The 12692-nt window shown below is 39.1% G+C and overlaps 1 protein-coding gene across 3 annotated transcripts in view; it reads right to left on the bottom strand.

Moving 5' to 3' along the window:
- Positions 1-12692, bottom strand: part of Agbl1 (AGBL carboxypeptidase 1) — a 775775-nt gene that overhangs the window by 350325 nt on the left and 412758 nt on the right. For all 3 annotated transcript variants that reach the window (XM_063250014.1, XM_063250013.1, XM_063250015.1), the window contains one exon: positions 8181-8310. In XM_063250014.1, the coding sequence (XP_063106084.1) occupies positions 8181-8310 (130 nt within the window). Of the gene's footprint in view, positions 1-8180; positions 8311-12692 lie in introns of those variants that run through there.

The following is a 12692-nucleotide window of genomic DNA, read 5'->3' as shown; positions in this document are numbered from 1 at the left end:
TCAAGGCTCGTCTTTTCCCGATTCTGTTTACCACTCTGCTTTGCCAGTTTTGAGTTGCTGTGTTTTCTATTCCTGACATCTGGGTCTCATTCTTCCTTCCCAGCAGTGAGACCGCTACATTATTTATAGGATTGTCACAGGAAAATGAAGGCAAAGCTAGAGCTGGGAGGAGGGAAATTTTGGAGAATGTGACAGAAACCCAAAAGAGTGACACTTGCAATTACACCAACCAAGGCTCACAAAAACTCTGGAGACTCCACTTGTGCACAAAGATTGTGCAGACAGCATTCAGCCTAAGTTTCTGAGTGTAGCAAATATCTATATAAAGGAAATGATACTGATGGCATGTTGTTATAAGAGTACGTGACTGCATTTCCCAGTTATTTCACTGACCACCATAGGGTCATCCTTTTTCATTTACAAAAGATTGGGTCTGGGACCACCTATGGGTACCAAAACCCATGAATATTGAAGTCCCTGATTTAAAAATGGTGTTATGGTTTGTATATAGCATATGCTCATCCTTCCAAATACTCTACATCATCTCTGGGTTTCTTATAATATTTAATACAATGCAGATGGTTTTTGTAAATAGCTATTCTACAGAATCATATAGGGAATAATGACACAGAAGGGCTGTACATGTTCAGTACAAATGAATTATTCTGAAATAGTCCTTATCTTTAGCTGAGTCTATGGAGGCGAACCCCACAGATATTGAGGGCCAACCATACTTTCACAATAGTAAGCATTTTATCTAATTTATGAGCAACATCTAGTTGTGGCTGAGCTTAACCACAGGGAACCTGTACAGAATTTATACTTGTGACTACGTGAAAGGCATTTTAGCACTATCTTTCCTTTCCAACGAAAAGAGATTCTCACTTAAATTGGGTCATCATGGGCGAGGGTCCCACTGGGACCTTAGAAACCAGCTTTCACATAGAGATGAGTTTTGAACTCCCCCAACAGCAAATGTGTGGTGACATTGTTTCAGATTAAACTCAGCCAATAATTAACTGTTTATGAGACTGCTCATAGAGAAACGTTTACATGTGTGCTGTAAAGAGCTAGAGGAGGTTTTCTGCTATCCTGATATCATGTATCATAAGATCGCTCTTTCTAAAATATTTCAATAAAAAAACATGTAAATTAACACAAAAATGCACAGACTAACATGTGGCATTGTTTTGTATCTAATACTCTTCTGGTGGGTCACAATATTTATAATGTCTGCTATTTATTCAAATGGCTGATATGTGCCAGTCTCCATGCTAAAATTTCACACACACATATCTATAATCAGTGTAAATGTCCTGAAAGAAGAAGAGTCCAAATTTTATGGATGATATTTAAATTCTATTAACGTTAAAGGAGGTTAAGCAACTTGTCCTTGGCTACTGATTCAAAAAATCACATGATTACCTCTCAACATGTTTGGTTTAATTGGTCTGGTTCCATAAGTTTTCCAGAAAACACATTTAAAAATCCACTAGTGAAGATTAATACAATAAGACTAGCAATTAGTAGAATTGAGAGTGAACTACTGGGCTCAGCCTGAGGTCTTGAGTCCTTGACTAGTCATCTTCTCCAGTCAGCAAGCTATGAGAAGTAAGGTTAACAACCTAAGAGACAATTTGATAGTGAGTTCCTACAGGTGCCTCGGGAGGAATGATGGTCCCCTTTCCTATTTATGGGCACTGAAGGGAAGAAGCAGCCTCTTGATGTCATCTGAAGATACCAGCCCTGCAAACTGCCTGCCTGGAAGATGCCTTTGCCATTTGTCCCATTCAGCAGCAGGTACAAATGCTCTCAAGAAAAGTGTAACTATATGCATTTTGTGTGACAAGTCTTCTCGGGACAGATAGACAATTGGGACCTCTCCTTTCACAGAAGGTGGGAACAAAACTACTCCTTTGTCTTACACCAGATTTCTAAACTGTCTGAGTAACAATTTGGGATTGGAGAATGTGAACATCCACCATGGCTTACCTGTGTGGTAGGAGACACGTCTCAGCTTTGCCTCAGTTTCCAGATGTGCATCCCCAACTTTGAGGAACACTGTTAGCCTCAAAAGCTGCTTTGCTCTGGTAGCCCTTACTTTATGGCTTTAGAACACAGGGCTGTGTGTAATTCCTTTGGCCGTGCTCATGCTACCCTGCCTCCCTCCCTAGATTGGTTCTCATTAAATGTACATCCTGGACAGATGAAGCAGCTACAGGTCCCTTCTGGATCCTTAAGCGCCTACTTTGACTTCTGAGCCTCCTTTGCAAAGCACAGCCTCACAGCAAAACCAGGTCAATTGGTCCTGCCTCCCTGCTTCTTGGTTCCTCCTTCCCTATCCTTCCATCCATCTCTGTCATTTATACTAGCTCTTCACAGAGGTACCATGCAGACTCTAAAAGAAAGTGCTGAGCCAGGTAACGGCTCTCGCACTTTTCCCTGCACACTATCTTCTCACCTCACTCTATCCCACAAAAATTAAAAATAAGGGATTTGCTTAGATCTCTTTAACAAATCAGACTAGCCCTCCCTGTGGCATGCAGAGGGCTCCAGATCTCTAGCACAGTCTGAAGACAGCAGCAAGAGAAAACAAACCATGCCCTTTGCTTTTCTGCAGGAATTTAGCAAGGAAAATGTAAGCATTTACTTAAAAGTAGATTATCCATATCAGTAAAAGTATATACCCAAACATAGTTTTGATATATTAGAGAATCACTGTTTAATCTCGGTTCACCAAAGGAACAATTGTAAATAACACAGAATGAAGAAAAATTTTTTTTTCATCTAGGCCTCCATGGGCATTCTACTCTTTCCACTGAGATGGCAGCAAAGTTATGGATTGTTTTTGTCGTACTAACCATGTACAAAAGAAGAAAGTCGTAGCTTTAGTACCTTAGCACAAGTCAATGAAAATAAGAAAAAGTAACACTTGTTCTTTGGCCACTGTTGAGGAATGTGGCACAGATAAAATAAACCAGGTGTGTAAAGCATGCTCACAGGAGGTACCAGGAGACAAAAATTTAGAAAGGGACGCGTCATCTTCTTTTCCTCAATCCTTCTGTGCTTTTAAAATAAACTGATTAACTAAAAACATATGCTAGAGGGACAGAATGAGTCGAGAAAAAACATTTAAGCAGCTAAAAATTCTGTTCCATTGGGCCCCTGAGAAAATAAAGAAAGGTGGGGGAGAAGCAAAATTTGCTCACCCTGTCCCCTGGCAGAGGCCAGCCCTGTGTGTGAGAGCTGTGAGTGGAAATCAATGAGCTCTTCAAAGCACACTGAATCCCTTTACCAACATGCACTCCCATAGCAAGAGCCAAGAGGATGGGAATCGATAGCTCTCCTAATTCCGAGGCCTCAGGTCTTCAGAGAAGCCCAAGAGCCAGGCCAGCTGCAACCCGGCAGCTCAGAGGAGGCTGCCACTGTCTCCCCAGATCCTGCTCCAGAGTTCTCTTCCTCCGCAGCACTGTTCTCCAGTGCCCCCTTGGCTTCTGGCCCTTCCACAGGAGCTGCAATAACCCAAGTCAGTGCAGCCACAACCTGAGTGCACAGCCTGTCTGTTAGTTTGGGTGCTCCTGCTGCCTGGACTTCTCCCTTCCCCATTCTGATTCCTCCACACTTTCTGCTCCATTCTGGTAAAGATGTCCTCCTCCTCTTGACTCTCATATCTCTGAGCTGGCAGTCTTATTTTAAGCAACTTCCTTTGTTTCTTGCTTGCATGTTAAAGCTTTATAGACTTGCTTATTTATTTTTAATTTTGTGTATTTAGATAAATGTGTACTTATAATAAAAATGCTTGGATCCTAGTTATACAGATCAGTGAGCTTTGCTGTGACTAACTCTTCAATCAAGATGCAAAATATGGCTATCAAGGTGGTGCTCCTTTAAAATCCCAGGACTCTGGGAGCTGAGCCAGCAGGATCACAAGTCAGAGTCTAATCAGAGGAAACTAGTGATGGCCTGTCTCAATATGAAATACAAAATAGGGTAGGGATGGAGTTCATTACAAAAGACCTGGATTCATTCCCAACTACTATAAATAAAAAGGATAAAATATTTCCACTAACCTAAAAAAGTACCTTCTTGATTCTTATTAATGATTCACCTTCCTAGAGGCAAATACTGTTCTAATTTCTCTATTGTCATAAATTACCTCTACTAATTTGAACTTTCATAAATATAAGCATGGAGTATGCCCAATTTCTCTCACTCAGCATTATTCTGAAATTCATTTATGCTATTGAGGGTTTATGTAGTTTATTGGAGTTTTTTGTTTGTTTGTTTGTTTGCTTGATTTTTGGATTTAGTTACTGGTATACCAGGGTATGAATATACTAACATCTCCTGTCTGAGCTTTTGTAACCTACATTTGGATTCTCTGACAAACAAGATCTAGTTTAAGAAAATGGAATAAGGATCAGAGGAAGATGTGTGACAACAGATAAGTCTCTGATGCTAGTTAAAAGAAAATATTCCTTTTCTTAGTGCAAGCAGAGACTCCAAGCATAGTAATTTTATTGGATCTCCAGTTTCGCAATGCAGAAGACTCAAGAGATCATCATCATGTCTGTAGACCCTTAGAAAGAATATTTACTTGACTTACTAGAATAAAAAGCAAAGGACATTCTAACTCATCTTTCATGCTGAAATGGTACCTCCAGGCACCAACCTTTCCACAATCCTGAAAGAAAAATCTCAGTTCATCATTGTGTTTCAGTAAAAACCGTTTGTGTTCTTCATAAGCTTTTGTTACATCTTTTACTAGTGTATATCCTCCTGATTTCTTTGTAGAACTGATTCTAATTTCTACCAAAATAAAGTGAGGTTGTCCTCAAAGAAAAAGACAATCTTTTTTTTTTTTTAAGTTGGATTAGCATCTCTAGCCTCCAGTACTCTGATTACGCCCAAATCTTGAAGATGAATGGGCAAGTAGATAACCGTCCTCATGGCTGGGTGGGTGGATGAATGGATGGATGAAAGGATGCGTGGAACAATGGGAAATATTGCCAGGTTGCCTAAACGTAGAACAACTTGCATGATCTGTAAGAGTCTCAAGCAGTACCAGAGTACTATTTGCTTTCTCTATCACACATTCCCCTTAGCCTTGGAGTTCCTGTTGATCTATGTACCAACAGGTAAAAGTCTGAGTAACATCTAGAGCAGGAGAAACTTCCCTGCCATCATCAGTTGGCTTCCCTGTACTTTAGCAAACATTTTCCTAAGAGTTGAAGGATGGGAAAAGTTGCTGTTAATCTCCAACCATATAGCCCAGAAGTCAATCTGGACCCAGTGGAAATTTCCCCAGTATAGGACAGCCCTGCGTGTGGAGTGAGTGGCAGTGATTCTGCTGTAGCAGGAGGCTGGTTAAACATAGCTTTGTGGATAACTGAAAGGTGATGTAGAGCCCATTAGAAAGCTTTGTAACACTGTGAATTGCATTTAGTACTCAGCTGTTTCTCACCCACCTCTCAGATGGTCCCAGCAGGAAACAAGTCTGTGCCTGTCATGTTTACAGCTAATTAATGTTTATTTATATTTTTACACAAGCCTTTCACCTGTCAGGCTTTAACATAAATGTTCCGCTCTTCAATTAGAGATTGTCAGAGCAGAAAGGAATCCTGTCTTGTTATGAGCTTAATGTATGTGTGTATAAATGTGTAGCAGATTAGTGAGATATTCCCTTCTAAATCTTTCCCTTTCACTCTGGGAAGCTAAAGCTTCCTGCTCAGAGATATCCTTTCTCTAGGTTTCAAACATAAGATTGGTCAGGAGCTTGCTCCCAGAGGATCAACAGCAGAAGCTATGGTGCTTCCTAGAATGAAAGGCATAGCAGTCTGCAGAGCAATATTGCACACTTTAGCCAGTACAAAGTCAGGATTTTAAAGGAGAAATTTTTGTTTTTCCTTTGTAAAATGAAGTCAATTCAGTATGTCTGCAATATGCAAACCTTGCATATTTCAAAAAATACTTTGCCCCTTGACTGGCTCCTGGGAGATATACACCTTTGGAATAATTTGTTTGGTATGTGTGTCTTTTTTAGCTAGGCACTTGGACCATGCCACATATTTCATGTCCATAATGTGATTTCTAGTGAAGGTCTTGGGTGATGAGATGGAAGTTTGACTCCCACAGAAACCTAGAGTCTGCATAACTAGAATAGTCCTGTGAGGTATTCACTGACCCCCAGTAAAATCCCCGGACTTATTGATAGGATACAGTATAATGTTTCAATTACATGGTGACATTGTGTTGTGATCAAATCAGAACAATTAATATTTCCATCTCTTTATATTTACACTGTGTTTAGAGAAATGAAGTTCTTTTCTAGTTATTCATAAAATATATAATGTTATTATGAACTTCAGTCACTCTTCTAAAGATGAATACTAGAATTAGGCACTTCTATGTTACAGTGTCTCAGTACCCATAACTCAGGCTCCTCCCGTCCCTCATCCCTTCAAACATTGCCAGCCTCCATTAATCACTATCAGATAGTCTTTTCTGAAATCCAATGAGAGTAAACACGCAAGGTTTGTCTTTTGGTGTCTATGTTATTATCAAACAAGTATTTTCATAAACATTTCAGGAGGTGGGAATGCTAACCACGCTGATTTGATCCTCATACACATTATGTATATAGATCAAATTACTAATTGTGCCACAAAGTACATAGGCACAAGTAAAATGATAATAATTTAAAAGGACATCAAGACTCAGATGAGATTCCTGGTTGGCAGCTACAAGGCTACCAGAGACGAAGCACTGCCCCACAGCTCCTCCAGAAAGGGAATTCACAGCTGGCCCCACCTACACACCATACTGTACCTCTGCTGCCTGCAGTATGCATTTCTCCACTGAAATCACTATAGTTATGTATATCATTATGTCCTTCTGGAGAATCGCTGAAGCTAAGAATGGTCCTGGAAACACCAATGCAGTCTTTTCATTGAGTAAGTAATAAGAGAGGTTGGGTTGCAGGGAGAAGAGCACAGCAGAATCAGTTCCCAACTCTGCCCTATACTTCAGGGGACTCAGCAAAATCACTGGGCCTGTTGCCCTCTGTTGAGATATAAATGTGAGTCTACGCTGTAAACTCACCCACGTGTCAACAAACACTCATTAAAGTGCTCCAATTTGTTCACATACATGTTGCTTACAAAGAGATGACTGAACTGGCCAATTTGAAAGTTTCTCCATTCACACTGATTTTGTTGAGTTAGAAAAGGACTCTAAATTTGGACATGCGTGCCTCTACATCTTTGCACGCAGGTATTTTCAGTTTGTAGTTAATGAATAAACATTTCCACATGACTGCTTGACTGTCACATCCTCTTTCTTATCTTGGGCTAGCACCTCTGGCTCCAAATAGTCTGTTTTGCCCTAACCTAGAGGCACCAGAGGAAATCCTAGCTATAAGAGCACCTAGAAAAGTGCCAGCGTAATCTTTGGAATTTGATAAATATTAGTTCAACACGAACAGGAATACTGAGATGGTTTGTTTTTCAAACACTAATGCTATGTACATTTTCCTTCTTGTTCAAAACAAAACAAAAAGAACTGAACAAAATTTAAGGCTTAGGAAATGGAAGCAATATTGAAACAATAGTTTGGTCACACTGTAGGATGAATTATGTCCCCAAAAGAGTTACACTGAAGTTCTAATCCTCCAGCCCTATTTAGAAACAGGTCTCTGCAAATGTATAAAGTTAAGAAGCCATGGTGAATTAGACTGGGCCTTATCCAATGGCAGCATTCTTAAAAGAAGAAGAAAATCTGAAAACTACCACATGGGCACATGGCCTTGTGAAGTCAGAAGCAGAGATTTTTGTTACGTCTCCACAAACCAAAGAACACTAACGATGTTGGCAGCTATCACAAGCAAAAAGGCAAACAGTGGTTCTCTTCTCTAGAGCCATTGGTATGAAAATAGCCTTGCAACGCCTTGCTTTTGGACTTCTAGCCTCTAGAAATGAGAGATAACAAGTTTCTATTGTTTTAAGTCACCAGTTTGTGGTAGTTTAAAATGGTACAGTGAGAAACAAATGCAACCCACATTACAACTTATGAGATATCGATACTCTTTAGCTTTTGTCTGGTATTCTTGTCTTAACAGAAGATAATTTCCTCTCTGAGATAGAGAAGCCAGGAAGGAATGGAAATAAAAGCAAGCCACTCACCACAGGCCCCCGGCCAATGCTGCTCAGGTACTGGAGGAGTCCTTTGGCATGGTAAATTGTTGGCTGGAGATGGGCTTTGGGAGCCAGCCACTGTCTGTTCAAATCCTCCCCTCTCAGTGAGCATCTGTGACTGCAGGCAGAGACAATAAGCAAGTAAATACACACTTAGAGGAAGATAACTTGAGAAAATAAAATTTGACAAGAGAAACAATTAAACTAATGAATGCAACTCTCCTCTGACTTCTGCCCAGTTGGCACTGATTCCAGATGTCCAGAAAGCTGCAGATTTGTCCTTTAAGTTCCCAAAGTGACATGATCATTTACAGCTCCAAAAAGAACTAGAAACCATATTTGATATGATATTGAGTGGTCAGAGCTTTACAACAAACTTTATGAAATGTAGTTCTCTACTATACACATCCATGAAGATCAAACTCAGTGTATTATTCTATTGGCCCTTCAGTTCTACAACCAATTCAGGTGGCTTCTATCCATCAGAAGTACACTATTTATGATTATTTCCATCTGTCCCGATAACTCTTCATGATGGGTATTATTATTGCATCTCAGTGAAGAGACTGAAACTTAGAAACAAATAATTATTCCAAGATCACATAACTAAAGTCCTCACCCACATTTGTTTGTGTCTAACTCTTATACTTTTTCCTTCTGTGTTCCTCCCTAGCCATACAGATGACACTAACACCTTGACAATTTACTCAGAGTGTCAGAGTATCTTTATCAAAGACACTATCATGGTATAGCACAATTAGAATGAGCTAAAAGTATGCATTCCCTCATTTGGATAGTGATTTTTTAAATTCAAAAGTGCTAAGTTACTTTGCAAAGGTAATACAGCTGCTTAAGGATAGCACTGATTTGCCAGTTTCCAGGTAGAGTCATTGTATAACCCTTTACTCAGACCATAGATGATCAAATTCAGTCCATACACCACAAAGGTTCCTGACTGTACTCCTAAGGTTGTATTTATTCAAAAGAGTTAGCCAGAAAGATGTCAAAGATTTAGACAAGACAACCAGCCCAACTTTTCCATCACTGGGCATTGACAGCACACCACCTCCTACCACCCATGGCCTTCTATATTCTAGCACAATAGAATCATTCCGTTTTCTCTGTGCAATTTTGAATGCTGCCTATTTATCAAGACTCCGTCTCCCTCCATTTCCATTTATTCAACTTGTGGGACATCACAGTTCCCCTAAACACTCTTGAGTCACCAGGATACTACACTGCATGTGTCTGTTTGCTGTAGTACCATTCTGAGTTTCCCTTAATAAAAGCCTTATTAAAGATGTTGGATTTTTTAAAATTTTTACTTCTTTATCTTCCACATTAAACAGTGAGGACATGGAGCTTTCTGAGGACCAGGACAGCTCACTGGTTAACGTCAAAACTCTAACATAGAAACTATGTCAAATTTGCTATTCAGTCAATGATTTGGAATAAATAAATGCATCAACATTTAAATGTAGAATCAGATAATGTTTCCTGTTAGCAAACCACTGTATTTTCAATAAATCTTGGAGAGGGAAGAGAGAAGGTTCAGCCTCCTCCTATCATCAGTTTTTCATTTCCATGTTCTGAAATGATCTTTAAATATTAGCTTCCTGCTGCTTATTAGCCCCCTCCTAGGGCTCCTGAGAAATGGAAAATCTTTAATCTTTTATCTTTATTTTTTCATTAAAATATTTTGAGTAGAGAGACGGGAGGTTCTGTGGCTTTTTTTCTGTGCCTTTTTGCTCCTTTCCTATTTTTAATAGAAATTACATTTGGACATAGGCTTTTTTCTATTTTGCCTAGAGACCAAGGATGGAGGTAAAATATGAAGCAGGTCTTTAATGTCAACAGAAGTAGAAAGGCGCATCCCAGACTTGCTCCTACGTCTTTTCACTGTGCTTAAATTGATTAATTAATTTCTTTTCTCAGATCAAGGTATGTTTCAGGCACAATATCTGAAAGCTTCAGAATTTTCTTTAACTACCCTATGATTCTCTTTGCCTTGACCTGGAATTTCATCAGCACTGGAGTTATTTTTTTTTAAATATTGACTGTCATGGAATGATTTGATGTTCTTTAAAAGCATTTATATTTATGTAAATGAAAATTAAATCATTATATGTGTCCAGCAGCCAGCAGTTCTGTATCAACTCTCCTACCTCTTATTTCCCTGTTCTCCATGGAGACCAAGTTAAAGGGCAATACCTCCATAGAGAAGACCCAAAGGTCAAGATGCAGGAGAAAAACATTTCTATATTACAGTTCCTCAGAACAGTACAAAAATTATGCTGTAACCACAACCCTAAGTTTTTGTCAAGAAGACTTTTATTTCCAACCTTCAGCTGTATCATGAGGTATAGAATTTGGGGATCCCTTTGACAGTCAGTATTCTCATATGGACAGATCTTACGTATGCTTAGCCTATTTTATAGAATAATTTTGAAGATCAAGTAATATGATATCTGCTTTACTTATAAATATGTTTATAGCTCTATATCCACCTATGTCTATGTTCATGACCAGAGCCATATCTATATCCACATTCTCATCTGTATCTATGTCTATGTCTTCACCTATATTTATAATGTGTGAGGTACCCAGCACAATTTCAGTCCTGTTCATCATTTCCTTATCTCATTACAATCTTTTTCTTATGAAGAACAATCAGGTAACTATGCACAGGTTAAACAGAATAAAGAAGATGCCTGACTAGGGAACCCAGAAAAGAGGTTGTGGTCTGTGTTAAGCACCAGCTGATTTCAGCATGCTTAATGTTGCAGGCAGTAGGACTGAGCAGGAAAGAATTCATCTAAGAAAATATTTCAAGTGAATAATAAATAGAAGTTGCTGACTGGAATTTATTCAATTAAACTGCCAAAGAGAGGATAGCATTTAAGATTACCCAAATATATAGTTTTGGAGAAAAACTGGGCCAATGAAGCATATTCAGGAGTTAGGAAAGCTGTTAGCCTTGGGAAACTAGTTTTATTTGGTGGAGGCAATGCATCACTCCTTTGGCAAACATGGCTTCCATGGATTTTCAAAGCCCCACAGTCCCATCTGTATTAAAGTGTCAAAAGGTGGCTGTGATTTTGAGATGTGTTCCTATGGCTTAGGTCGTCTCTGTATCAGTACAATTGCAGATTACTACAATATGTACTACCCTAACTTGGTAAGTTTTCTTTTCAAAGAAAATCCATTTGCTTCCAATCTTCAAATTCACTTGGCATTTTGTGTTAATAATATCAGAGATTCATGTAGTCTGAAGAACTGCTGTTGCTCTTTCCAGGGATTTGTTTTACAGATTTGAAGATGAAACACACCCCATCTTAGTATCTACTGTAGCATTTCTGCAGTGACAGCTGCTCCTTCGATGTGGAGAGAATTAGCAGATGGACAGCGACAAGCGGCTGGCAATAAATTTAGTGCCTATAATTTCTGGAAAAGCGTCATTCCTCAAATGGAGTTTGAAGTTCTGTTTTGCTCTAAGAAGAAGAAAGTAGTGATCATCATTATTTTCCTCCACCGAAAATTGCAAACTTACAAGGAAAAAAGGGTGCACTTCCTTTTTTCCACAGGTAAAGTCATTTGATCAACTAATCCTCTTCCCTTTTTAAAACTTTAGTTAAAATGTAGTCTCATTTAAGATAAAGCTGATATGCACAAAGTGTGCTAGACATAGAGTGCCCAACCAATCATGTCGTCCAGAGATGTTGCAATTTTAGCCTTGAAACTCAATGTCTGTTTCCCTTGTCTAGATCCTTAATTCTGGGAGGTTCCACAGAGGCAGGATCCCTAACCAAAAGTGAGCCGAATTCTTTTGCACTGGGTTTGAGTGTCTTTAGGTGAGACTTGTGCAGTCTGCTCAGGCTTAGGCATCTTCGCTGTCTAATTTTATTTTGATCATTTCATTTACACAGTTTGTTAGGCATTTACAGCCTATGACTAACAAGCTTGAGACCCTCAAATCCAAAGTTTCAGTAAGACATATTTTCCCTTTAAGGATGATGCCCCTCAGTCCCCCAAAATATGGTTGTTTTATGACCAAACAAGAGTATCACAACTGAAACTGAAAAATCGACTCAGTTGTGTCCATTCTAGGAAATCACCAAATAAGCTTGAACACCTGATATTTTACTTAAAAAAAAATAAAAGTCATAATGGCACAGAAAAACATTATTCTTTTAACATTACTTATAGAATTATTTATCTGCTAAGAACACAGATCACCCAGAGAAAGGGAGCTAAGTATTCAAACCAAGGACATCAGCAAGCGGACCCTGGCTACCAGCAAGAGCCCTGATTATCAGGGCTCTTGAAAGAATGTCCCATCAGGAAGAGAAAGAGAAGAAAACTGAGTAACTTCCTGTAGGAGAATTTAGAAATCTGCAGCCAGAAAAAAAAAAAGAATAATTCAAAAATCCTCTGTCTATTCACAACTGCAAAATGGAGAAATGGGGCCATCAAACCAAATGGATGATGTCAGGCTTGATA

The sequence above is a fragment of the Cavia porcellus genome, unplaced genomic scaffold (assembly GCF_034190915.1).
Source record: "Cavia porcellus strain 051 isolate PalLab524CR breed Dunkin Hartley unplaced genomic scaffold, mCavPor4.1 scaffold_6, whole genome shotgun sequence".
In the NCBI taxonomy this organism is placed as follows: domain Eukaryota; kingdom Metazoa; phylum Chordata; class Mammalia; order Rodentia; family Caviidae; genus Cavia; species Cavia porcellus.
This window is presented reverse-complemented; position numbering and strand designations above follow the sequence as displayed.